This window comes from Pygocentrus nattereri, chromosome 22, assembly GCF_015220715.1.
Source record: "Pygocentrus nattereri isolate fPygNat1 chromosome 22, fPygNat1.pri, whole genome shotgun sequence".
Lineage (NCBI taxonomy): Eukaryota > Metazoa > Chordata > Actinopteri > Characiformes > Serrasalmidae > Pygocentrus > Pygocentrus nattereri.
The window spans coordinates 19,302,063-19,326,309 of NC_051232.1; the positions used below are offsets into that span (position 1 = coordinate 19,302,063).

Here is a 24,247-nt window from a genome sequence, read left to right on the forward strand (position 1 = left end):
ATTTCAATCTAATCTGCCTTTGTATTGTATTGCTGATTCTTTCTGACAACAATTTAATTACATTTCTTAGCATTTAGAAAGGAACTGTTGGCACTGATGTCTTATAATAGAAACCAGTGGGCGATTGAGTTTTTCTAAAAGTAGCTTAGAAAATGACGCGTTACACTCTTAAAATATAGGGTGAAGGATGTGAGAGAGTGATTTACCTAAACTGTTCTTATGATGTTTTGTTCAACCTTCAAATACAGGTGTAGCACAGTTTGGTTACTTGACTTTTTCTGAGGTTTTCTGTGCAGGATCAGGCTGAGCCTTGAAGAACAACACTTCAACACACTGCCTTATTCAGTATTATTCAATATTATTCAATTATCTGATTCAACTCATCAGATAATTAGCCAGGCCTTCAAGAACTGAATTTGGAGCATTAGATGCAGGTAAAGGCTGATCTGCCCAGCACTTTGGCCTGGAAGGTCCCTAGTTTGTCATGCCTGCTCTACAGCAAGGGTTCTGAATCCCAGTTTTAGAGACCGTTTTTGTGGTTTCCCTACTCTACAAAACCAGACCCAGCCATTAGTTAATGAGTTGAATCCGGTGAGTTTGATAGGACAAAGCACAAAAACATCATAGTGTTGGGTCACCAGGACTGGGACTGGGGAATCTCTGCTAGGTCTTTACCAGGGGCGATAGTACGGTATGTTTGTAGGCTGTGATTTGGCACAGCTTGGGAGACTTTGGCAATTTGAGACTACAGTATCAGTCTTACCTCGAGGTGCAGTCAAGTGTGTCTCCTGCTGTTCCAGGTTGCTAGTTAGTTGTCCTCAGGTGCATTTATTTCTGAGAAGAAATAAGAGCATACCGACTGGAAATTACATATTTATATATGTAATTATATAATAGTAGTATATAATTGTGTGTGTGTGTGTGTGTGTGTATATATATATATATATATATATATATATATATATATATATATATATATATATATATATATATAACAAAGTATCAGAGAAACAGATGGACTATAGTCTGTAACTGTAAGTGCACCTATACGGTAAGTGGAGCTGATAAAATGGACAATGAGCGTAGAAACAAGGAGGTGGTCATAATGTTATGCCTTATTAGTGTTTTATGTTTTATTAAAAAAACCTAAAATGAAAAGATTGTATTCAATAGTGCAAAAATAATAATAAAACTAAAAGCCTGTTCCCCTACTTTTCTTACAAATTGTTGCAACATTTTCTTGAATTCTTAGACTGAAGCATTGGACGTAAGAGCAATGGTAATGGTTGATTAGCCATTTCTTACAGATCCAGCAGACAGATACATTTAAAACACTGGGGTGTTCATTTAAGTGGGGTTGAGCAATATGGCAGAAATGTAATATGACAGACATTTTATTGGCCATGATATTTAGTTTGTCTAATGTTTGTTAAAGTCCAGTTGAAGTAATTATGCTCTCTTTGTAGTAAAACCTACAGTTGTTCAGTGTTCTTTAACATATCCTTCATATTTCCTACCATTACCTTTAAGACACTTAGTGTTTGACCTCAGGTATATAAAAAGATTCTGGCTCTGTTGAAGCAAACTAGTTTCAATTCAGTCTGAGTTTCAGATGAAATGCAGTCTCACTTTGGGAAAGGCTAATTGATTGTTTAGTGTCTGGTTCTTCTCTTAGTGACATAACAGGGTTTCTGTGGAGCCACATGGCAGAGATGAGTAGTTTGGGTTTTCCTGTGACTGCATTAAAACAGGTAATCAGGCGCTGGGGCAGCATTTACGGTCATAAGAGGCGGTGGGTTCTGACCTCTACCTTCACAGATATGTTTCACGTAGATCATGCAACAGTAGAGAGACCTCATACTTAGGGGTGCAGTCTGGATGCAGTCAGCTGTACTGATTTTAGAGTGTTTGGCTCGTAGTCTTGCACGGTGTTATAGCATATAACACTATTGACAAAAGTATTGGGACACCTACACATTACACGTACAGGAGCTTTTATGATGTCCCATTCTAAAAAATCTATAGGCATTAATATTGAGCTGGCTCCACCATTGCATCTGTAACAGCTTCCATTCTTCTGGGAAGCTTCCAACATATTTCAGAGTGTGTCTCTGGGAGTTTTTGCCCCTTCGTCCAGAAGAGCATTTGTGAGGTCAGACACTGATGTTGGACGAGAGGGCCTGGCTTGCAGTCTCTGTTCTAGTTCATCCCAAATGTGTTTGATGGGGTTCATGTTAGGGATCTCTGAGGGACAGTCAAGTTCATACACACCAAACTCACCCAGCCAGGCCTTTATGGACCCTGCTTTGTGCACAGGGGTTCAGTCATGCTGGAGCTGAAAAGGTTCTTCCTAAAACTGTTCCCACAAAGTTGGGAGCATGAAACTGTCCAAAATGTCTTGGTCTGCTGTAGCATTAAGAGTTCCTTTCACTGGAACTAAGGGGTCTAGACCAACCCCTGAAAAACAGCCCCACACCATAATCCCCTCTCCACCAAACTTTACACTTGGTACAATGCAGTCAGGCAGGTAACATTCTCCTGGCATTCAACCCAGACTCATCAGCTCATTAGCTGCTCGCCCAGTTGCTGTCGTTCCTAAACGCTACCAAAAATGTAAATTATTTTGGTCAAAATAAGCTCAGCTCTTGTACAGTCAGCTTAATGTGTGTGTCCACTTGCTCTTTTTCTCTGGTGGGTGTTCCTAAGATAGTGTTTTTGATAAAGTGGGCTATAATTTAAAAAAATTACAGCTGTTGCAATTTGACAATTACACTCATGTAAATGGATTAAAAAAAGGGGTTAATCTTTCAGCCGTACAAACTAGCTGCCTTAGCAAGTAACCGATGAGCTCTGTGTGGTTTAAATTTTGTCTTGACTGTCAACAGTTCTGGATAAAAGCAGATTTTTCATTATATAAAACTTGATTGAGAGAAGAGAAAGAGAGCCATAGTTTCCGCTCTTGGCTATCAGAGGTCGTTTGGCATTCATGATGAAGACCAGTCTAAATCCAGCGTGGCGGCCACCTCCATTTGCATAAAAATGTAACCTGCTGAATTTTTTCACTGCACCACCAACCATCATGCACTGTGCAATGCGTCAGAGCCGTCCACTGAAATGAATAGGATGCCTATTGAGTTCATTTGATGCTCACAGTTCTGTTCTTTTGCAATTCATTAATTCCAGTTTTGTTACCAAATTAAAATAAGCCAAAGCGAATAACTGAAAACCAAACCAAAACGTTAAGGACACTGACTATTTCATTTATAGCTGTTGTCAACCGACTTCTACAGACAGGTTGCCCGGTTGGTCCATCGAGCTTGAAATGCAGTAATCATAAGTAAGAATGATATCTGGGGTAAACAAGCACTGTATGAATGAATGGCCAGCAAGTGAGAGCTGTAGAGTCACGCTGCTGCATTGCCATTCCATACAGAGAGTGTGTGTGTGTGTGTGTGTGTGTGTGTGTGTGTGTGTGTGTGTGTGTGAGTGTGTGTGTGTGTGTGTGTGTGTGTGCGTGTGACAGGCCTAATGTATCTGCACGTGGGCTAGTATTACTAGGATTTACCTACATGAATCTTGGTTAACCAAGGGGTAACATTCAGGATCTGTGCAATGCAAAGTTTGTGGAAGATATTTTGACATTCAAACAGTGAAGAAGACGAATTAGCAAACCAATTAAAAGAGGAAAAATGCACACCGAGACGTGCGTAACTAGCTTCCTCACAGCGAGTCACACACCACGGCTGGCTAAATAAACATCTAGTGCTGCAGCTGCTTTAAGAAATGCTGAGGTGCTCTCCGTGAATATATACAGTGATGTTTGTACTCTGGTTACTCTGGGTAGAGTGAACAGACTCTCACTACATCTCTGGGGCAGATTTCCACAGACGGGTCAAATTTCAGCCATTCTGCTTAAACTGCAATCTGACTTATTAGTCATGAGTGCTTGTGATGTTTTAATAAAGATATGATGTAGTTTTCCCCTCTCAGAACAGGTCAGTTGTCTGGGTAATTGGGTAATACCAATGTTTAGCGTTAATAAGGTTAATGAACCCATGTGCCCTGAGTTTCCTAATTGTAAATGATTAAAAACAAAGCATTTGGCAGCAGAGACATTATCATTATCAAATATACCCATAAAGTATCAGTAAAACCGGAAATGGGTTTAATATGGGATCTTAATGCCACAATATGCTGGTGTAGATTACGTTTCACCCAGCACTTCAAGGGTTTTTTAGTAAGGAAAATGGTTCTATGTAGAACGATGAACACTCAAAGAACCCCTTGATAATTAAAGGGCTCTTCAGATTGATAGAGTATGTGCTGAAGATGGTTCTATAGAGGTCCTTTTTGAAATAGATTGTATGTAGAACCAAAAAAGGGTTCTTCTACTGTTACGATGTCAAGCTTGTAACAATAAAAGAACCCTTTTAGTTACTATATGCAACGCTTTTCAACAAGGTGCTTTGAAGAACTACCTTCAGCACATTCCCCGTCATTCTGAAGAACCCTTTCAACATGATTTATCAGATGAATCTTTTAAGGGTTCTTTAATAAAGAAATTTGTTTCTGTATGGAATCCCGATCACCCAACGAATTCTTTTCGTGATTTAAAGGGCTCTTCAGGTTGATGGAGAATGTGCTGTAAATGGTTTTATAAAGGACCTTTTTGTCCTGGACGGTTCCCTAGTGCTGACAGCGCGTCCTGGTGTCCCAGAGGACACTCCAGTGCCGCCTGGTGTCCCAGAGGCCACCCCAGAGTCGACAGTGCCGCCAGGTGCTCCGGAGAGCACCCCAGAGCCTCTCACATCGACAGCACTGCCTAGTGTCCCGGAGAGCACCTCAGAGCTGCCCCGTGTTGACGGTGTCGCCAGGGGTCCCAGAGGATACTCCAGAACCACCTGAGTCGCCAGCACGGCCTGGCGTCCTGGACACCACTCACACTGGTGTGTTTGTGTGTGTCTCTGAACTGTTGTTGGGTTTCCTGGTTAATGTGCGTCAGCCTCTTCCCTGGCCAAGCCACTGTGTGTGTGTGTGTGTGTGTGTGTATATGTACACACACTGCTTCAAAAAATAAAGGGAACACTCAACACATCGTAGATCTGAATGAATGTGAACCAAAGTTGAATGTGCTGACAACAAGATCACACAAAAATCATCAATGGAAATCAAATTTATTAACCAATGGAGGCCTGGATTTGGAGTCACACACAAAATTTAAGTGGAAACACACGACAGGCTGATCCAACTTTGATGTAATGTCCTTAAAACAAGTCAAAATGAGGCTCAGTATTGTGTGTGGCCTCCACGTGCCTGTATGACCTCCCTACAACGCCTGGGCATGCTCCTGATGAGGTGGCGGATGGTCTGGGATCTCCTCCCAGACCTGGACTAAAGCATCCGCCAACTCCTGGACAGTCTGTGGTGCAACGTGGCGTTAGTGGATGGAGCGAGACATGATGTCCCAGATGTGCTCAATCGGATTCAGGTCTGAGGAACGGCCTGTCAAGTCTGGCATGATGCTAACACATTTTCATTAAAATATCAAATGTATAAACAAAATGAAATCAAATAATTAAAAAATAAATAAAGAAAAAGAAACACTGACAAGATGAGCCTATAATCTATAGTGCTCATTTTGGAAAAGTAAATCTGTTTGGCACAGTAACGCAGTCTGACCATAATTCTGATTGCAAATCTGCCAGACAAGACAGGCAAAAAAAAAAAAAAAAAAAAAAAAAGGTCTGAGGAACGGGCGGGCCAGTCCATAGCTTCAATGCCTTCATCTTATAGGAACTGCTGACACACTCCAGCCACATGAGGTCTAGCATTGTCCTGCATTAGGAGGAACCCAGGGCCAACCGCACCAGCATATGGTCTCACATAGTGGTCTGAGGATCTCATCTCGGTACCTAATGGCAGTCAGGCTACCTCTGGCGAGCACATGGAGGGCTGTGCGGCCCTCCAAAGAAATTCCACCCCACACCATTACTGACCCACTGCCAAACCGGTCATGCTGAAGGATGTTGCAGGCAGCAGATCGCTCTCCACGGCGTCTCCAGACTCTGTCACGTCTGTCACATGTGCTCAGTGTGAACCTCGTGAAGAGCACAGGGTGCCAGTGGCGAATTTGCCAATCCTGGTGTTCTCTGGCAAACGCCAAGCGTCCTGCATGGTGTTGGGCTGTGAGCACGACCCCAATCTGTGGACGTTGGGCCCTCATACCATCCTCATGGAGTCGGTTTCTAATCGTTTGTGGAGACACATGCACATTTGTGGCCTGCTGGAGGTCATTTTGCAGGGCTCTGGCAGTGCTCCTCCTGTTCCTCCTTGCACAAAGGCGGAGGTGGCGGTCCTGCTGCTGGGTTGTTGCCCTTCTACGGCCTCCTCCACGTCTCCTGGTGTACTGGCCTGTCTCCTGGTAGCGCCTCCAGCCTCTGGACACTACGCTGACAGACACAGCAAACTTTCTTGCCACAGCTCACATTGATGTGCCATCCTGGATGAGCTGCACTACCTGAGCCACTTGTGTGGGTTGTAGAGTCCGTCTCATGCTACCACGAGTGTGAAAGCACCACCAACATTCAAAAGTGACCAAAACATCAGCTAGAAAGCAGAAAGGTACTGAGAAGTGGTCTGTGGTCCCACCTGCAGAACCACTCCTTTATTGAGTGTGTCTTGCTGATTGCCAGTAATTTCCACCTGTTTTCTATTCCATTTGCACAACAGCTGTGAAATTGATTATCAATCAGTGTTGCTTCCTAAGTGGACAGTTTGATTTCACAGAAGTTTGATTTACTTGGAGTTATATTGTGTTGTTTGTTTTCCCTTTTTTTGAGCAGTGTGTGTGTGTGTGTGTGTGTGTGTATATATATATATATATATAATAATTTCCATCCATCCTCAACCGCTTATCCATGTTGTGGGGCCAGCAGCCTGTGTGTGTGTATGTATGTATGTATGTATATCTTTGCTGTCTGAACTGTTAAATATTATTTTACTTTATTTTATTAACTTTGTAGCTTCTGTTTCCTTTCTGTTTTCCCTTGTGGGTTGATCTCATTGCATTTTGTATGTCTTTCTTGGGTGTTGTCTGGGGGCTGTGGAGAGCGGTCCTTTGTCATGTAATGACCCGCAATGGTTAGCCTAATTCCCATCTGGTTATCTACATCTCCAAATCTAGGAGACTGTAAATTCCTGGGTGGGTCTCAACACCTCTAATTTAATTACAAAGGTAAAAGCAGCCAGCCATCAAGTAAGGGGGGCTTCAGGGTCGTTTAGACAAAGAGACAACTAGGGTGTGTTTTTACCAGAGTGACTAAGTTTGATGGTTGTGGAAGCTGGGTAGACTTGCTTTGTGGGAAGATGCACGTTCATGAAACTTCTTTTTCCTCGAGTCTCCACTCCGGTTTTCCTTCAAGAAACAAATGCTTGCCAACAGAACGAAACCATGTGTCTCCAAAATAGTAAATTTACAGGAGAAGGAAACCTATTTTACCTTTAATGTACGTCAATGGAATGGCCGTTTCTTTTTGTCCATTCTTCATGAAATTTGCTGTGTGTGTGTTTGTGTGTTTAAATAATTGAATTCCACTGTATATAAAGTGTTTGAACTGTGATGTGTAATAAATTTTAAGGCGTAACTCAGTCGCATTATGTAGCAATATGACAATTATACAGTGCTAGTATTTTGTCTGCGTCACTCATATTTGAGATGTAATAATTCACTGTATACTTTACTAAAGAATCATAATCACTCATCAGAGATTTCCGCCTCTATTCCTGTCCCTATTCCGGGAATTTGGGAAGTGGGTAAGGCAAAAAATGGAGAAGGACAAAGGAATGAAATGCTTGTACAGTGTGCCGTGTCCCTCTTCCTCTCTTAGTCCACATTTCACACTCCACTTTCTCTCCCCTTTCTCCTTCCCCTCTCTTCTCTCCCTGACCCCTCTGTCTCTCTTTTACTTTATTTCCCTACAACTTTCCCCTCTCCGTTTGTTTTTCTTTCCTCTCGTTCCCCTCTTCCCAGTCGTTTTTGGCCTTTCATAAAAACCCTGTTCCTGGCCTGTGTTCCTCAGTCATCACTCACTTTTTTCCACCTCCTCTTTTCCCTGCTGTTCTCTGGCTTTTTTGGACCGACCCACAAAGATACTTTTTGAGAAAATGTCTTACTGTAATTGTTGTCAGATGATATAGAGGGAGGTACAGGACACTAGAGAGAGGGAGAGAGCGAGGGAGAGAGAGAACTGAAGAGATGAAAGGGGAAGTATGGGGAGGGAGTGGAGAGAAGCAGAAATATCGAAAGTGGGAAAAGGCTGAAAATGTGGCAGGCTGCTATGACAACACTGCTGCAGTAAAGTAAACAGAGAGCATGTGTACGGCTTTATGCAGAAATCTATCCGTCCGTTTTTCCTTCCTTCCACATACTTCTTTATTTCACTCGAGGGATGGAGTTTACAGGCCTGTGTGAACGTGTGTGTGGGCGTTCGTTTTTGTGCGTTTTCAGGTCAAAACTGTTCCGACTTCTGTGAGAAACTTGCACAGTTAAAAATTACGTTCTTGTAGAGTTCTTTAGTGAAGGAATTGGTTCTGTATAGAACCATGAACACACAAAGATTCCTTTGCATGATTAAAGGGCTCTCTGCATGGTGAAGTGGTTCTTCTCTGATGAGGAATGTGTAATATATGGTTCGATATAACACCAAAATTGGTTCTTCTATTGTAACAAGCTTGACATCATAACAGAAGAACAACCCTTCTGCCCACCTTTTCAAAAAGATTCTGTATAGAACCATCCACAGCACTTTCTCAATCAGTCTGAAGATCTTTCACCATGCAGAGAGTCCTTTAGTCATAAAAAGGATCTTTGGATGTTCATGGTTCTATATAGAACAGTTTTCTGTACTAAAGAAGACTTGAAGAGCCATCACTTTTAAGTGTATATTATAGGCCTAAAAATAGTTTAATAATAAAATGGCTAAATGTTTTGAGTTTTTTGGCTCCTGCAGAGCTAGGCGATGTAGCCAAAAATGTTATCACGATACACAAAATCATATTGTTTGATATTGATACATATCACGATAATTACTGTTATCATTTTATCACCCAGCCCTAGTTTAGGGCTAACGTTTAAAAATTGTCATTATATACACAGTTTTACACATATGTAACATTGTCGCTGTCCAAATATAATTTTTACATTTTATATACAATACCAGTCAATGGTTTTTATATATTTTTATTATGTTCTAGATTGCAGATTAATATTGAAGGCATCACAACTATGAAGGACCACAGTTCTATACAGAACTATAAAGCTGTGTACCAGCCTTACACACCGCACAGCTGACAGCCTCAAACACATTAAGAAGACACATTTCACAGATTAACTCTTGACAAGGCACCCCTGTTAACTGAAGACCACTCCAGGGGACCTCATGAAGCTGATTTAAAGAATCTAAAGTATAAAACATTCTGGTTTGCTACAGAATTCCATATGTGTTCCTTCATAGTTTTGATGTCTTCAGTATTGTTTCTACAATGTAGAAAATAATAAAAATAAAGAAAAAACATTGGATGAAAAGGTGACTGGTACTGTGCGTACAACTAAAAAAAATCACATTTTTCAGTTTTTACTGTGTCTACTTTTTGCTTGCTTTCAGGCTATTCAAAGAACTGGAGGGATCTTATTCTACGCCTCTAAAGTTCAGTCTTAGAAGTTGGTTGGTCATTTTCTACAGTGTGGCATTGAGGTCTGGACTCTGCTCAGTCCATCGTTCGGCTTCTTTGTTTGATGTGTCCGTCTCCTTTTCTCAGTGAGGTTCTTCTTCACAAGCTACACATCCTTTCAGACTCATAGCCCAGAGTCGTCTCCTCACAGTGGAGAGATGAAGAGAAACACCTGTGGATGTTTTCAGATCTGAAGCTGCTTGATTTTCTCCTCTCTCTCAAAGAAGAAAGCTTGAAGTGCTGTTTATCTGATGGGGGCAGTTTCAGTGTCTACCAGGTGTTCCGGGTGGTTGTTAGGAGTGTCGTTTTCTCTGGAGCTTTAAATACATTCTGAACTCCGGTTTTGAAAAGTCCTGTTTGTCCACAATTGTTAATATATTTCGTTATTGAGGCTTCTGTCATTTTTTGTTTCCTGTATGAACATTAAAGAATAAAAAAAAGGATAAATTAAATACTGATAGATTTGGCATTTATACTTGATGTTGGAGGCTTTTGTGTAATTTTTTTGTTAAAAGTGTTTCCTGATTTTATTTCTGATGCTGAAATCTTTGCACTTAATTGCCACTTTGACTGTAAATGGAATACATTTAAAGGGTGGTCTCTGACTTTTATAGACTATTGCACTGCTGTATGCGTACATAAAGCATTTGGAACATATTGTTACTTTTAGGTACTTGCATGTATATTTAAGACACATGGTACTTGTTATCTGTTGTGACGTGGTCTTTTTTGTACGTATGAGTTTTAAGGTGGGAGTTTACAGGTCAGCATAACTGTTGAAAAGGTCAGAACACCCGTTTGGCCTGCAGGAAGTTTTTAACAGTCCCTGGAAAACACAACAGGAAACTGTGTCTGTGTATCTGAGAGGAACAAGCTGCCAGCATTTCACCAGCAAATTCTTTCTCTCTCTCACTCACTCTCTAGCTCTCTGCTCTCCATGTGAACGATTTCCATTAGTATAATATTTATGTTATGTTTCTGCTCTGAGGCTCTATAAACTCCAGTCTGTCTGTATATATGACGTGTTTCTCTCTCTCTCTCTCTCTCTCGCTCTCTCTCTCTCTCTCTCTCTCTCTCTCTCTCAGGGTTCGGAGGCGGTGGAGGACTGTGTACAGGGGGCGCTGTCCTCCCTCTATCCCCCATTTGAGAGCACTGCCCCCCCTCTGCTCTCCCAGGTCAGTGTCCTCTGTGTCCCTCATAGCTAAACAGCTAAACAGCCTGTACATATGCAGATGGTGTGGTAAACCCTGCTCTGTTCATGGCTCACTAAAAACACTATCAAATTTTTATATGGTGGCATATTAAAATCTCGTTTTACTGCTCGTTTTTGCACCCAGGGAATGCTGGCATGGCCAGTTGAATGAACGAGCGAAAAAAGGGACAGATGACAGACAGGCAGATGAACAAGCTTGATAGACCAGTTGTGCTTGCCAGGTTAACTTTCTCTTGGTGGTTAACTTTCTCTTGGTGGTTAGCTTACGCTCTGTAATCTTGTTTGACTAAAAACACAGAGAAACCAGAGGGGACTACTGACAGGATCAAAAGAAACTACCTCAGTTGGAGGAGTTTAAGTACTTTGGGGTCTTGTTCACGAGTGATGGAAGAGGGACTGTGAGATTGGCCGGAGGCTGGGACAGGAGGCAGCAGCAATGCGGTCACTGTACCAGACTGTAGTGTTGAAGAAGGAGCTGAGCTGTAAGGCAAAGCTCCCTGTTTACTCGGTCTACATGAGTCTCACCTGTCGTCATGAGCTGTGGGTAATGACCAAAAGAATGAGATCAAGGATACAAGCGGTGGAAATGAGCTTTCTTCACAGGGTGGCGGTGGAGAACTCATCGGGAGCAGCTCAAAGTAGAGCCGCAACTCCTCCACATTGAGAGGAGCCAGTTGAGGTGGTTCGGGCATGAGATAAGGATGCCACCTGGACGCCTCCCGGTGGGGGTTTAACAGGCATGGCCTACTGGGACGGGATCCACTGGGTCGTCCTAGGACTCGCTGGAGGGATTATATCTCCAAGTTGGCCTGGGAGCGGCTCAGTGTCTCCCAGAAGGACCTTGAGGAAATTGCAGGGGACATGGTCGCCAGGGATTCTCTGCTTTCCAGATCTGATTGATTAGTTAAAGATGTTGATGATGATGATGATGATGATGATGATGATGATGATGATGACTTCTATCACAAAAGAATAGCTCAGCCAGTTTGCATTGAATCCCCTGTAGTTACTTAAAAAGAAGCCTGAGATTTTAAGAGGGTAAAGCTTTGTGTGCAAGACGAACCACGTCAGCCTTGTGACTGGTGAGGACACTCCTTAAGTTTTGAGTTTTGGTGAAACACACTGGCCATTTGCTGGAGACTAGAAATATTTCTGTACTGATGGTTCACTTTTGCCTTGGCAAATGACTCATATCAGTCTTTAATGTGAATAAACCTGTGCCCTGAAATGACCTAAAATGCTGCATGAATGATCCACTTTCATCAACAACAACAGCGAGCGAATGAGCAGCACAAGCCTTCGTCATAAAGATCCTCAGCTCATGACAGCTCTCAGCTGTTCGTGATTAGGGAAGCAGGTGAAGGAAGGCCAGATGATTGCGCTTTTGCAGAAAGTGCAACTTCGCCGCAGCTGTCGCTCTGGGTGGAGAGTGGCAGTTACAAGGCTTTTTGCCATCACGTCCAGCGTGATTTCAAAATTGAGAAAAGGGAGTTTGCTTTACATGGTTACCAAATAAGTGAACGCACTGCATGTTTTTCAAGCTGTCATTCAATAAATGTTAAATCAACAATTGATAAATGTTAAACAGTGCTGCTAACTAGGAGAGAGGAGCTGGCATTAGCCTCACTAGTACGCTAACAGCTCTGCCCACTAGAAATGTTCCATTTTGGCTAACTAAAGCACTTACACTAATTTTGATGATTAAAAATAATGATTCAAATCTGAGAGAGTACAGTCGAGCAACAGAAGTTAGGATGATAGGAAATGATAGGAAAATTTTTACCATTACTTTGATTAAGCAGAACATAAGAGCTTACCCATCCGAATTGCGCTCTGAATGACCTTTCATGCTTGTTCAGAAAAAGAACTCAGCGCATCCAAGAACTAGAATTACTCAGTTTCTACACGCTGATGCATTTTACTCTACACAGTGTGGAAATGCTATAATTCTAATAGTGAAAGATTTAAACAAGTTCAAGAGGCCAGATTCTCAGGGAGGATGCTTGGTTCTATAGGGTTAAAGCAAAAGACTGGATTTAGCCACACGTGTAAAATCAATAAGTAAATAAGTGAAAAGTTTCTTTTACTGTGAACTTTCCACTACTGTAGAAAAAGTGTATTGATACTATTTTCTTCAGTCACATTAATTAAAAAAAATATTAGTTGTACAAAAATCTTCAAAGTGTATCAGATTGTGGTGAAATTTGAGACTTTTTGAGTTAATAGGTGGGCCTTATGTGGCTCTTGCGGTTGAATTGGTGAGGTTTTATTTTCTCTCTCTCTCTCTTTCTGTCTGTCTCACCTTTGTCTCTTTCTGTCTCTTTCTGTCTCTTCAGGTCTTCTCAGTTTTGGAGTCCACGTACCAGCATGACAGTTTGAGGTATTTGCTGGATTTCTTCATCCCGGCCAAACATCTACTGCACCGACTACAGCAGCATGCCTGTGTAAGTGCTCACACAGTTACTTTCTTGCACAAAACTCACTCGTTCACAAAGTTAATCTCCATAGCAAAGCCTTTTCACAGATTTACTCCTGTTACTCACCTGCTTATTAACTCTACAACCACTCAAGGCACTGTTAAACTGATTAAACTATACACTTGATCATCTAACGATCACCTGGATTCTTAAGATTTATTGTTTTATTATTTTCTATTGTGTTATGAAAGTGTTTCTCAACACGCCTGATTCAGATCATCTAATGCTTCTGATTTCACTAATTGACAAGCACTTGAAGGTTTAAGGTTAAATGTGTGTAGAATGGGGAACATACTGAGCACCATGTGGCAGTGGTGCTAGAGGACCAGAGTTGGGTATTCTGTTCTATTCTAAACAAAACTAAAACTTTAGATCTCATAGTTTTCGCTGGCAAAGCAATCTGTTTGACTTTGTCTTTATTTGAAAGCCTAGATTTCTACAATTCCCCACTGATTTAGAGCAGGGTTCATCTGTTGACCATTAGAAAGCATATAGACCCACAGAAAATGGTTAAAAATATTCTATGAGTGTCATTACAGAAAGATTTCATCTTTAAAAAGTGAAAACTAGAAAATATAAAAGAAATAAATTTTGTGTTTATAGCTTTAGCTCTACCCAGTGAGACCCAGTCAAGAACGAGACCGACCTGATTAAGATTTGCAGAATATGTTGAAAGGGAAAAAAGAATTGAAGTACATAAATTATGAAAAATAAAAACAGTCCTGACCTAAAAAAAAGTCTTATTTCAGCTCTTCATTATAATGTTTGGAAGCTAATGAAAGTAAGGTGCAGATATTTCTGTCTCTTCTTATTCTTAACCTCAGGCTATTCAGAATACGTGTTCATTAATTGGACACTGAATGAGGAGAGCACTGTGCCACATGTAACACTGAACAAAATATTAGCACAGATGTTTGTTTTATATCAGAAATCAAGTGGAATGGTGACAAATTAAGCTTCTGTAACCCAGTTTTTACACCAGTCAATTGTGAGTGAATGAGTGAGGGGTTGGGGGAGGCAAAAAACAAAGTTGCAAGCCCTATAAGGACCACTGGCTCTCCCCTCAGTATACACAAGAGGGTTCCTTGCAGCCCAGTTGTGGCTGATAGGAAACCCTGCTGCTTTAGAGTTTGAGGGGTTAAACAGAAATACACAAAGGTACAAAGGCACTCGTGTTTACATATGCATCTTTCTACCGAACTGGTTCAAAGTAAGAGCTCAAAACACATTTAGGACTTTTAACTGACTTGGACTTGAGACTAAAATAAGGCTACATTTACACAGCAGGTAAAAGTAGCCTGAATCTGATTTTCTCACAAAATCAGATTTTTTTGTTTGGCTGTTTGCATGGTCTTGTGATCTGTATGCGACATCAGTTTGAACAGATCGGACTCCTGAACCGACTCACATCAGCAAAAGAACAGCGCTTCACGAGGCTCATCCAGAAGTAAACAGTCATGATGGCCAGTGAGCGCCTGTCACTCCTGGAGCTGTTTAGTTTCGTCTTCACCAGCATCACAGGAGAAATTATGACGTTCCAGTGGTTGACAGTTTGGCTCATCCCCCACAGTGTGGTCGAGTTTGCCGTGAAAAGGACACATTATTCGGTCACTTCTTTGGTTTGTGTCCTCGGATTGTTTAAACTGTTCTCTGGCGCTGCAGCCTCAGGCTCCTCCGGTCACACTCAGCCGCTTCGTTCGAAACCTCTTCAAACTCGGAGCGGCTGCGATGAGTCTCTTCTATTTTTTTGGTACAATAACATCAGCCTAAATAAAAGCCTCAGCAGCGCGAAATTATGAAGAATGTCGAGTTGTACTGACATAAAAGTTGCATGAATTCTGATCTGGCTGTTCAGACTGAGTCACGTTGCTGCAGATCGGATACGGATCGGATTTCAGTACCACACATGAAAGCGTCTCAAAATCAGAATTGAAAATGTCATATTCAACGCATTTTTTTGTGCATATGAGGGAAAAGTTCAGACTTTTACTTGCTGTGTAAATGTAGCCCAAATAAGACACCTTAATTATGTTTATTCTGTTAAAAAAGATGATTTATTGGTGACAAAATAATCATAACACTATATGAATAGCAAACAAAGCTTTGAACAGTTGCACACACATGAAATCATAATATTTTTATTAAAACACAAAAAAGTACTTTATGCCCATGAGGGACAGGGATGCAGTCTCACTTCTAGCTCTAAAATGCAGGGGTGTGGCTAAAACAAAAATAATACTCATGATGAATCAATTTTTTTTCAACTTAGAAAAATCGAAAAGCAACATTGACAAAACTATGAAAACATTTTAAAGTCTAAATTTAGGGGTTAGGGTTTCAGGACCGACATCTCCCAATAGAAAGTACCCTAAAATTTATATTTCTGTATGTTTAGCTTATTACTATCTCAATCACCTTGAGTTTAAAAAGATTGTAATGTAATGTTTAACTAATTTAGTAGAATGATCCTTGTATGCATGTTGTTTCCCAGGCCTTCATATGGACACATACAAACACTTACAGTGCTATTCTGTGCTTCTCATTCATTCCTACAATACAACTCTTTCACACACTTTCTCTCTTATATAAACACTCGCACTCTGTTTCAGCCCGCTCTGTTTTCATTGTCGCTGTGAGGAACTGGCTGGGACTGTGCTCTGAGTCACGACTATAATTCTTACCATATGTGTGTGAGAGAGAGAGGGAGAAAAAGAGGGAGGGAGAAAAGGGGGCTTGGCTACTACTCGTGGGAGAAAGAAGGGAAGAAAGGGAATGAGAGAGGGAGAGAAGTCTGGGGTTATAGAGGATTGATTGAGAAACGGGGAGGGATAGAGTACATAGGGCACATTGAGAAAGAAGAACAGAGGCTGTGGAAGACGGAAAGTGGAATGGAGGGAACGAGGGAGTGTTTCAGTGACAAAAACGGAGGGGCATGCGCCAGACATGGGGGGAATTTACTAGACGGGGTCCAATAAAATGATTAAAGAAGTGGAAAGTCTATATTTGCACTGAAGATATTTTCGTATCTCACTAAATGACTGACTCCAAACGAGTGGAGAAGGAGGTACAGAGGTGGAATGAAAGTGGAGCTCTGTGGATCCATAATATGATTTAGTCTTGTGAGCTGTTTGAACTGATGGAGAGAGAAAGAAGGGGGCGGGGAGGGAACATGTCATTGGATAATTGGACTTGAGCGATTGCAAACAGCACAGCAGAGATTATAGGAGCTCAGAACGAGACTGAGGTAAGAAAAATCTCTCTTTAAGAATGCAAACAGGAAAGAAAAAGGGGGAACATTGTTCAGACTGGAGTTGTGGGACCCCTTTAGGTTTGCACTGGAGCTACAAGGCTAATTAAAAGGTAATGGAAACTTATGTTTAACAATTAGCACCAGGCACACTTGAATCAAACCGTGCTATTACTTAAACTCAGACTTGCTTATGTGGGATAGTGCTGTCTATAAAGTGGAGTGCCTTGTCCCTTGCTTAGCTGATTTCTTCAGTGTAATTCATGAAAAAAACACAAAAGTAAGTCTGTTTGAGATGACAGTCAGCAAAGCTGTGTGTCTGTAACATCTAACGTCGCGTTTATACTGCTCTGGCATTTCAGTGCACTACAATGTGTGCCTTACTTTTTCAATGAGAAGTGTCAGTCCCTTCAGATGCGGCTAGACAGTGCATGATGGGCCTTTAACTTTGGGGGGATGCGATGCCTTGAAACATTAGAAAACAATAGATGGGCTTGTAAATCAACAATGTAATTTTGTTACAGTACAGTTTCTCCCTCTCTTTCTTTCAGTCTCAGTATTTGGGCTGTCTGTTCCTGCATTCTGGTTGGCCGCTGTGCTTGGGGGAGAAGGTGGTGGTTCAGCTCTCTACTCTTGACTGGAGGCTCTTGCGCAGTACTGACTTCTACCTGCAGGTGGTGCCATTCTCCACACGTTGTCCCCGCCTGGCCCTTAAGTGCTTGGCACCAGGTGGCCGCAACGTTCAGGAGGTCCTGGTGCCTGAGTCACAGCACCCCCTAGTGTTCACTGCTGAGTGGCTGCACTGCATCAACAAGGAGCGGGGGTGCAAAAGGGAAGGTGAGGACATAAGTAAATGGGACAAGCTTTCCCAGAAACATAGATTAAGATGAAAAGAATCTTCAGTAATGCTATTTTAGGCATGTGAGATGTAAGGGTAAAAGAACTAAATAAGTAATAGTGGCCAGGGTTACAAATAAAGATTTAAAAAGTTGCAGGAATGCTTTGTTAAACATACACAATATTCAACAAACAGTTGACCTATCTTTTCCAAAGTTCATTTCTGCTAGTGTTCTTATCTCTGTTATATTATCTGTGATCTTTCTTACCAGGAGGTGGCTGTTTAGATACCTGCCTAGTGAGTACCTGTGACGGCGTGGTGCGTATTCCTTGGGACGAGGTGGTATACCCGAAATTGCTTCACAATCCATCTGACCCTTTATCAAGCCTGGAGCATCCCTCTGCGGACTCCCCTGCACCCGACTACCTCTCACCAAATACAGGGGGTCTGGGGTTGGGCTGGGGCTCTTCCTCAGGAGAGGCCGATTCCTGGTCCTGGGACGAAGAGGACGACTTGCCTCCAGACGGGGGCGAGGCGGAGACTGAGTCTGCTTTGGGGCGTCTGAGGCAAGATCAGCTGGCTGCCAACGGCTCCGGGGATTACGTGGAGCTCCTGGAGCCCCGAGGAGGTCCTGACGGCGGTGCTGATCCCAAGCAGCGCTACCTGGAGATGCACGGGATCTGCAAGACCAAAACACTTCCACTGTGCAGGAGGAGCAAGGCCATCCGGTTGCGGAAAGGAAAGGCCTGGGGATATGGTAGGAGTGATGCTGCTGGTAGGACTGGAAGCTTAGGAAGGAGGGACAGCAATAACAGTGGGGGCAGGACTGGAAGCTTGGGGAGGAGGGACAGTGGAAAGGAAAGTGGGGGTACTCGCAGGGATTGTGCCAATCCTAGGCCCCTGCCTCAAGTCATTGATCTGGCTCGAGAGCGGCGGCCGTGCCCTCCATGCCTCCAGGACTCAGATGAAGGCGGTACGGATCCAGTAGGTCTGGAAAGCAGGGGACTTTATTTGAAGGGTCCAGTCAAGGAGAGGAGGCCTGGGGTGGGGAAGGAGAGGGAGGGAGCTGGAAGCACATTGCCCTGGGAGGAGAGTCACAAGGGGAAGGTTTCCAATAGTAGACGGAGCTCTGGAGTTGAGGACATCAATAAAGCTGACTTTCACACAGCAGGTAACGTTGGAGTGGACCAATCAGATCAAGATCAGGGAATCCACTCAGACTCTGTTTTCAAGGATGGTGGAGATAAAGCTTCAGCAGAATCTGCCAATGCAGGGACCCAAAAGACTGACACGCTAGCTTCAGATTCTAGGAGACTGTTGACTAACGGATCTGAAATAAAGTTAAACCCACTTAAAGATGCCTCTTGTTACAGGGAGTCAAACTCCTCTACCAAACTCCACAGCACAACCAAAGAAACTGGAAACTCCAAAGATGAAACAAGATGTTGTAATGAACACACAAAGCCAGAAGGAAATCTTTCTCAACCTGGTACTGACAGCACCTCTGTTGAAAGGCATGCTGGAAAGTCAGAGGAGCGTGTGTGTCCCAGGGGAAAGGAAGTTAAAGTAGCTGGATTTCGAGCACCCAGGTATACCATCTCCAGAGATGGGTAGAGTGGTTGAATATATATTCACGTTAAAATATCTTAAAACAAACTGAATTAAAAGTAAAACCAGTGAATCAGAGGAAGAATGTAAAACAATATTAGCTTTGGTTCAACTGAACTGTACTGAGTTGAGTTTACATCACGGCTCATTTGGCATCTGCTGAAATCTAAAATACTCAAAGAGTTGCTTGAGTGATGCCAAAGAACCAGCTTTGATTCCCTAAAAAACAATGTTTGATAAAGGGACTTGTAAATGTGAGAAACCTTTTGATGGTTTGAAGAACCGTCACATAATATAAAGATTGTATACCATTTTTAGAGTTCTTCCTAGTACCTTTACATTATGAAGAGGTTCTTGCAAAAATGGGTCTCAAAAGAACATTGAATGTTTTTAGGGAACCAAAAGTGGTTCTTCTATAGCATCACTCAAAGTAACCCCTTTGGCACATTTATTTTTAAGAGCGAGGACAATTAGTCAATGATTCGTTACTACATAAACACACATCCCCGAGGAGTGTGACCATGTCAGTGACATTGTGTAAGTGATGCCATTACCAGGTAACGTCTGTGGCATTCAAATGCATATATTAAAACTAATATCGACATTTATAAAATACTGTCTGGTAAACATCAGTGTAACTTGGAAACAGTGGAACCAGGTTCTGTGGTGCAATGATGAAAAACAACTTTTTGGGAACAAAAAACAAAAAATGGGGAAGGGGGAAAAAAAAAAAAGAGTTCCCAGGGTGAAATATGGTGCTGGGTCTGATGGGGTGGGGCTGTTTTTGTCTCAAAGGACCTGAAAATCTCATGAGGATGCATGGCAACATGAAATTCCCTCAAATTCCATGAGCCTTTAGATAAAAATCTGGCTTTCCTCCAAGAGGCTATCATTTCTATGCAAGAATGAGCTTAGATCCCTTTATAGATGTACGTTTCACCTCGCTGCCAACATTTAAAGACAAGGTTCACTGCTGAAGCACTAATAATTATGATGCATATGTTTTTAATGTGAATTGAAACTCATTAATAACAAAGGCCATTACTTGTGGTAGTTACTGTATATCCACTATTGTAACTCATTGATGACATTTGTTTTTGTGTTTTTGTGTTGTTTGATTTTTTGCAAAACTAAATAAACAGTCAGGATAGTTTATTTCGTTACTGTCAGTAATCTAGCCTTGGATAATTAGCTAATGATTTCATTCTTTCACTTACAGGAGGAAGAGGAAGGGTAAAGGAAAAGGAAAGGGTAAATCTGGTAGTCGTATCAACCATAAAAGCAAGGGAGACTCCAGTCCTTCAAAAGCCCAGAGCAAAACTAGCCAAGTGGCCACCACATCAGACCCAACAGCTGAGTCATCCCTTTCTAAGGATACTCATTCAGAGGAGGCCAGTAAGCTGGATCAAGAGACTGTGTTAACTAATGGCAAAGAAGCAGAGCCTGAGTCTACTGACAAAAGTGGAGGTTTGTTAAAACTACACAATGATAACTGAAGTGTCCTGTATTTTAGACCTGATTTTTCAGGATAATGCAATACAGATTTTGTTCATTTCTCACTAGAAAAACTGGAAGGTCAACCAGAAAGCCTCAAAGATGGTGAAAGTCTACCAGGCACATCTTTACCTGACCACTCTACAGAAGAAGAGGGGACATCAGTAACTTCTGACCAGTCCAAAGGACAGTCTTCTACTAAAGCTTCACCTTTGCTTAGAGATTTAGATGTAGATCTCCTCCAATCAGGAAAGTTCATACTGACAGGTATGTGCATTTACCTAGTTTAATTTTCAGCTTGCAGACTTTGAGTCTTTTAAACTCTGTGTGTTTATCTATATAAAGGTACTGTGGACAGACTTGGACGAGGACTGGTTATCACAGAAACACACGCCCCTGTGGAGGCTCACCATGTCAATGACATTGTGCAGCTGTTGTCCTGTTATTACATCATTACCAGGTAACTTCTGTTGGATTGAAATGTCTCAGTAACAGGCTGCATGACGCCTGTATATGCTTGTTATTACAACGGACGTACATTTAAATAAACACTTACTAAATGTATGTTTGAACAGGCATTGTCTTCCAAAGGTTGCTTTTGCCAGCTATGATGTCAGGTAGAGATAATGTCTATGTATCATAATTTTTTTTTTCAGATTTTTTTTCCATTGCGTTCACCACAAAGGGCTAGACCTCACAAACTCACAGTGTGGCAGAACAAATTGCAAAGTGCTTTAAAATCACCTGTTCTCTGTTGCCTCACTCATGACCGAGTTCCAGACTGCCATCTAGGTTTGGCAGTTGCCCATAGAAGCTACCTATGGAATGCATAGTACCAACAGTAAAGTTTGGTGGAGGAGGTATAATGGGCTGAGGCTGTTTTTCAGGGATTGGGCCCCTTAGTTCCAGTGAAGGGTGATGTTAATGCTACAGCATACAAATACATATTAGACATTTATATGCTTCCGACTTTGTGGGAACAGTTTGGGGAAGAGCCCTTTCTGTTCCAGCATGACTGAGAACCTGTGCACAAAGTGAACTCCATAAAAGCTTGGTTAGACAAGTTTGGTGTGGAGGAACTCCAGTGGCCTGCATAGAGCACTGACCTCAACCCCACTGAACACCTTTGGAATGAATTGGAACATTGTGAGCTAGGCCTTCTTATACAACATCAATACCTGAGCTCACAAATTCCCACAAACACAGTCCAAAATCTTGTAGAAAGCTTTCCAGATGTCTGGAAGCTGTTATAGCCACAAATTGGGTCAACTTCTTATTAGTGCGCATGGTTTTGGTATGGCATGTGATGGTCAGGTGTCCATATACTTTTGGCCATGTCTTGACAGGGTATTACCAAACTGTAATGTGTAGGTGTAATGGTCAAGTGTCCACATACTTATCGGTGCCTTTATAGTAGAAAAGCGAACATGCATATGTGAATAAAACATGCTACTGATAATTTGAAGCTATTTAGTGTCATCCATATTTGTCGTATTTATTGGTTGCCATGCATTATTCTTCGTTACTGTCTGAAGAATTTCTTCATGTGTTCTCACACAGCATTTCAAAACAGTGCTTTAAAAGAACTCCATGTAAGGGCACTGCCTGAGGGATGAATTAATATGTCCACCACTGGGCATTCTGCCATGACCCTTGCTTACCATTAGCTGACATTTTCAGTATGGCGTTATTTTTGTTATGTTGTTTTTGAATAACAGACCTGCAGCCAAAGAGAAGGGCTTGACTGTGCTGGTGGACAGCAGGCTGGCTCCTCCTTCTGACCTCTGCATCTCTGCCTTGAAGTTATTCAAGGTGAGACTGTGTGTGTGTATGTGTGGGTTGGGGAGGGGGTATGTGAGGGTGCATCTGTGGAGAGACATGTATACTGTAGGGTTATAAAGAATATTAAGTGAAAATTTGATGTTTCAATTCAAATATCTAGGACTTTCACCTGTTTTTTGTTCTTATTCTTTCCTTATTCTTACTGAATATTCAAAATAATGTTGGATAGAATATTTGAAAGTGAAAATATTCAGCAGTTGCAGGCATAATATAATGTTTACAGTTTTATTTCCTAATGTGTTTGTTGATGTGTTACAGGCTCACGTACCAGCAGCCCTCGGCTCTGTTCTCATTCTAATGAAAGAAGAGCAAGAGTCGGCCATGCCCAGCTTAGATGGCATAGAGGTGTGAAAGCTGTGGAACAAACATAATGATTAAAGAAGGAAAAGAAAACACATATCATAGAAAAGAAAACACGTATTATAAACAAATAATACCAAATTCAGTAGTAAGTCTTAGTCACACTAAACGGAAGCGATGACAAAAGGGTAGAGTGATTTGATATTAATCTTTTTTTTATTTAAAACTTTAAAAGCAAAATGAACAAAACAAAATAACATGTTTAGATGTTTGCTATGTTCGTCCCAATGACATTAACACATGAAAAAGTCAGATTTACACCTGTGGTGGTCCTCCGCTGTCACTGCAGACTGGCAGAGTGGCCTATAAAGCAGGGCTAATAGCCTGTTAATGAAGTAATGTTAATTTTTATTTGAGGGTCTCATTTTTTAGGGAAGATTTCAAACACTACTAGAGGTAAAAATAACAAATGGGATTGGGCCTTGGTATCAGCCAATAATAACAATAATAACTCTAACAGACCTCAAAAGGTTAAGAATGCACCAGAAAATAAAAGCATACAGTGATTATAATACTCTCTCTCTATTTCTCTCACAGGTACATTCAGTGAGAGGTACTGGAGTCCTTCAGCAGTATGTGGACAGGCAGCAGCTGACCAAAGGGTTGGATGGAGACTTTGAGCACTCGCATGCTGATTGGCTGACCTTCAGACTGGTGAGAGTTTTTGCGTATTTATTGTTAATAGACAGCAATTCAATGCACATAAGTGTTCCAGTTCATTTTAGAGACAGCAGCACTGTCTGAAGTTGAACAACTAGAAATTGTTCTTGATTCATCTGCTCAGTCGCACAGTGCGTCAATGGTTCTAGTAAAAGTGCACTTATTACGTGCTTTTCACTTTACTTGTCTTCGCTGGACTGAGCAACTGAAGCTTTAAACGGTCTTTGTGTAAACTTAGCACTTCGGTTTGAGGTCTTGCCAAAATAGAACATGCTGCGCATTTAGAAACTGAATTTGGCTGCATCAATAAAAACTGCCAGTAAAGTTAAATATAACTGCACCCGCACTTTAAGTCGAACCCAGCAGCTGCAGCACGCCGTAATCTGTTAATCTTCTGTCTACAAAGAGCCTGGAGCAGCTGACCGAACGCTGCGAGAGCGCCCTCTCTCTGCTGGGAGACGCACTGCAGTCTATGGACACAGAACCGCTGCCTGATTGTATAAAGGTGGGTTGTGTAGCAATACACCACTAATATAAAGCGCTGAAATAGCGTAGTTGAGTGTACTAACCATTAATATTGGTCTTTGTTTTAACCCTTTAAACTATAAGGGCTTGCACGATGATGCACAGTTGAATTTTCACTCACATAAATATAGAACTTAGTACTTACCAAAGGAATTGTACTGAATAATAGGTCTGAAGATTAATAACTGAGTAATAGTCCTGTAGTTCAAAGGTTTAAGACCTGCAGTTGTATGAAATAGAACATTCTTAATGGT

At 41.7% G+C, this 24,247-nt stretch overlaps 1 protein-coding gene across 1 annotated transcript in view; it reads left to right on the plus strand.

Moving 5' to 3' along the window:
* Nucleotides 1-24,247, plus strand: part of arhgef40 (Rho guanine nucleotide exchange factor (GEF) 40) — a 59,862-nt gene that overhangs the window by 9,120 nt on the left and 26,495 nt on the right. The window contains exons 2-12 of the mRNA XM_017722965.2: nucleotides 10,815-10,904; nucleotides 13,279-13,386; nucleotides 17,218-17,503; nucleotides 17,776-19,093; nucleotides 20,332-20,579; nucleotides 20,676-20,873; nucleotides 20,952-21,066; nucleotides 22,325-22,418; nucleotides 22,707-22,793; nucleotides 23,346-23,462; nucleotides 23,875-23,973. Of these exons, the coding sequence (XP_017578454.1) occupies nucleotides 10,815-10,904; nucleotides 13,279-13,386; nucleotides 17,218-17,503; nucleotides 17,776-19,093; nucleotides 20,332-20,579; nucleotides 20,676-20,873; nucleotides 20,952-21,066; nucleotides 22,325-22,418; nucleotides 22,707-22,793; nucleotides 23,346-23,462; nucleotides 23,875-23,973 (2,760 nt within the window). The remainder of the gene's footprint in view (nucleotides 1-10,814; nucleotides 10,905-13,278; nucleotides 13,387-17,217; nucleotides 17,504-17,775; nucleotides 19,094-20,331; nucleotides 20,580-20,675; nucleotides 20,874-20,951; nucleotides 21,067-22,324; nucleotides 22,419-22,706; nucleotides 22,794-23,345; nucleotides 23,463-23,874; nucleotides 23,974-24,247) is intronic.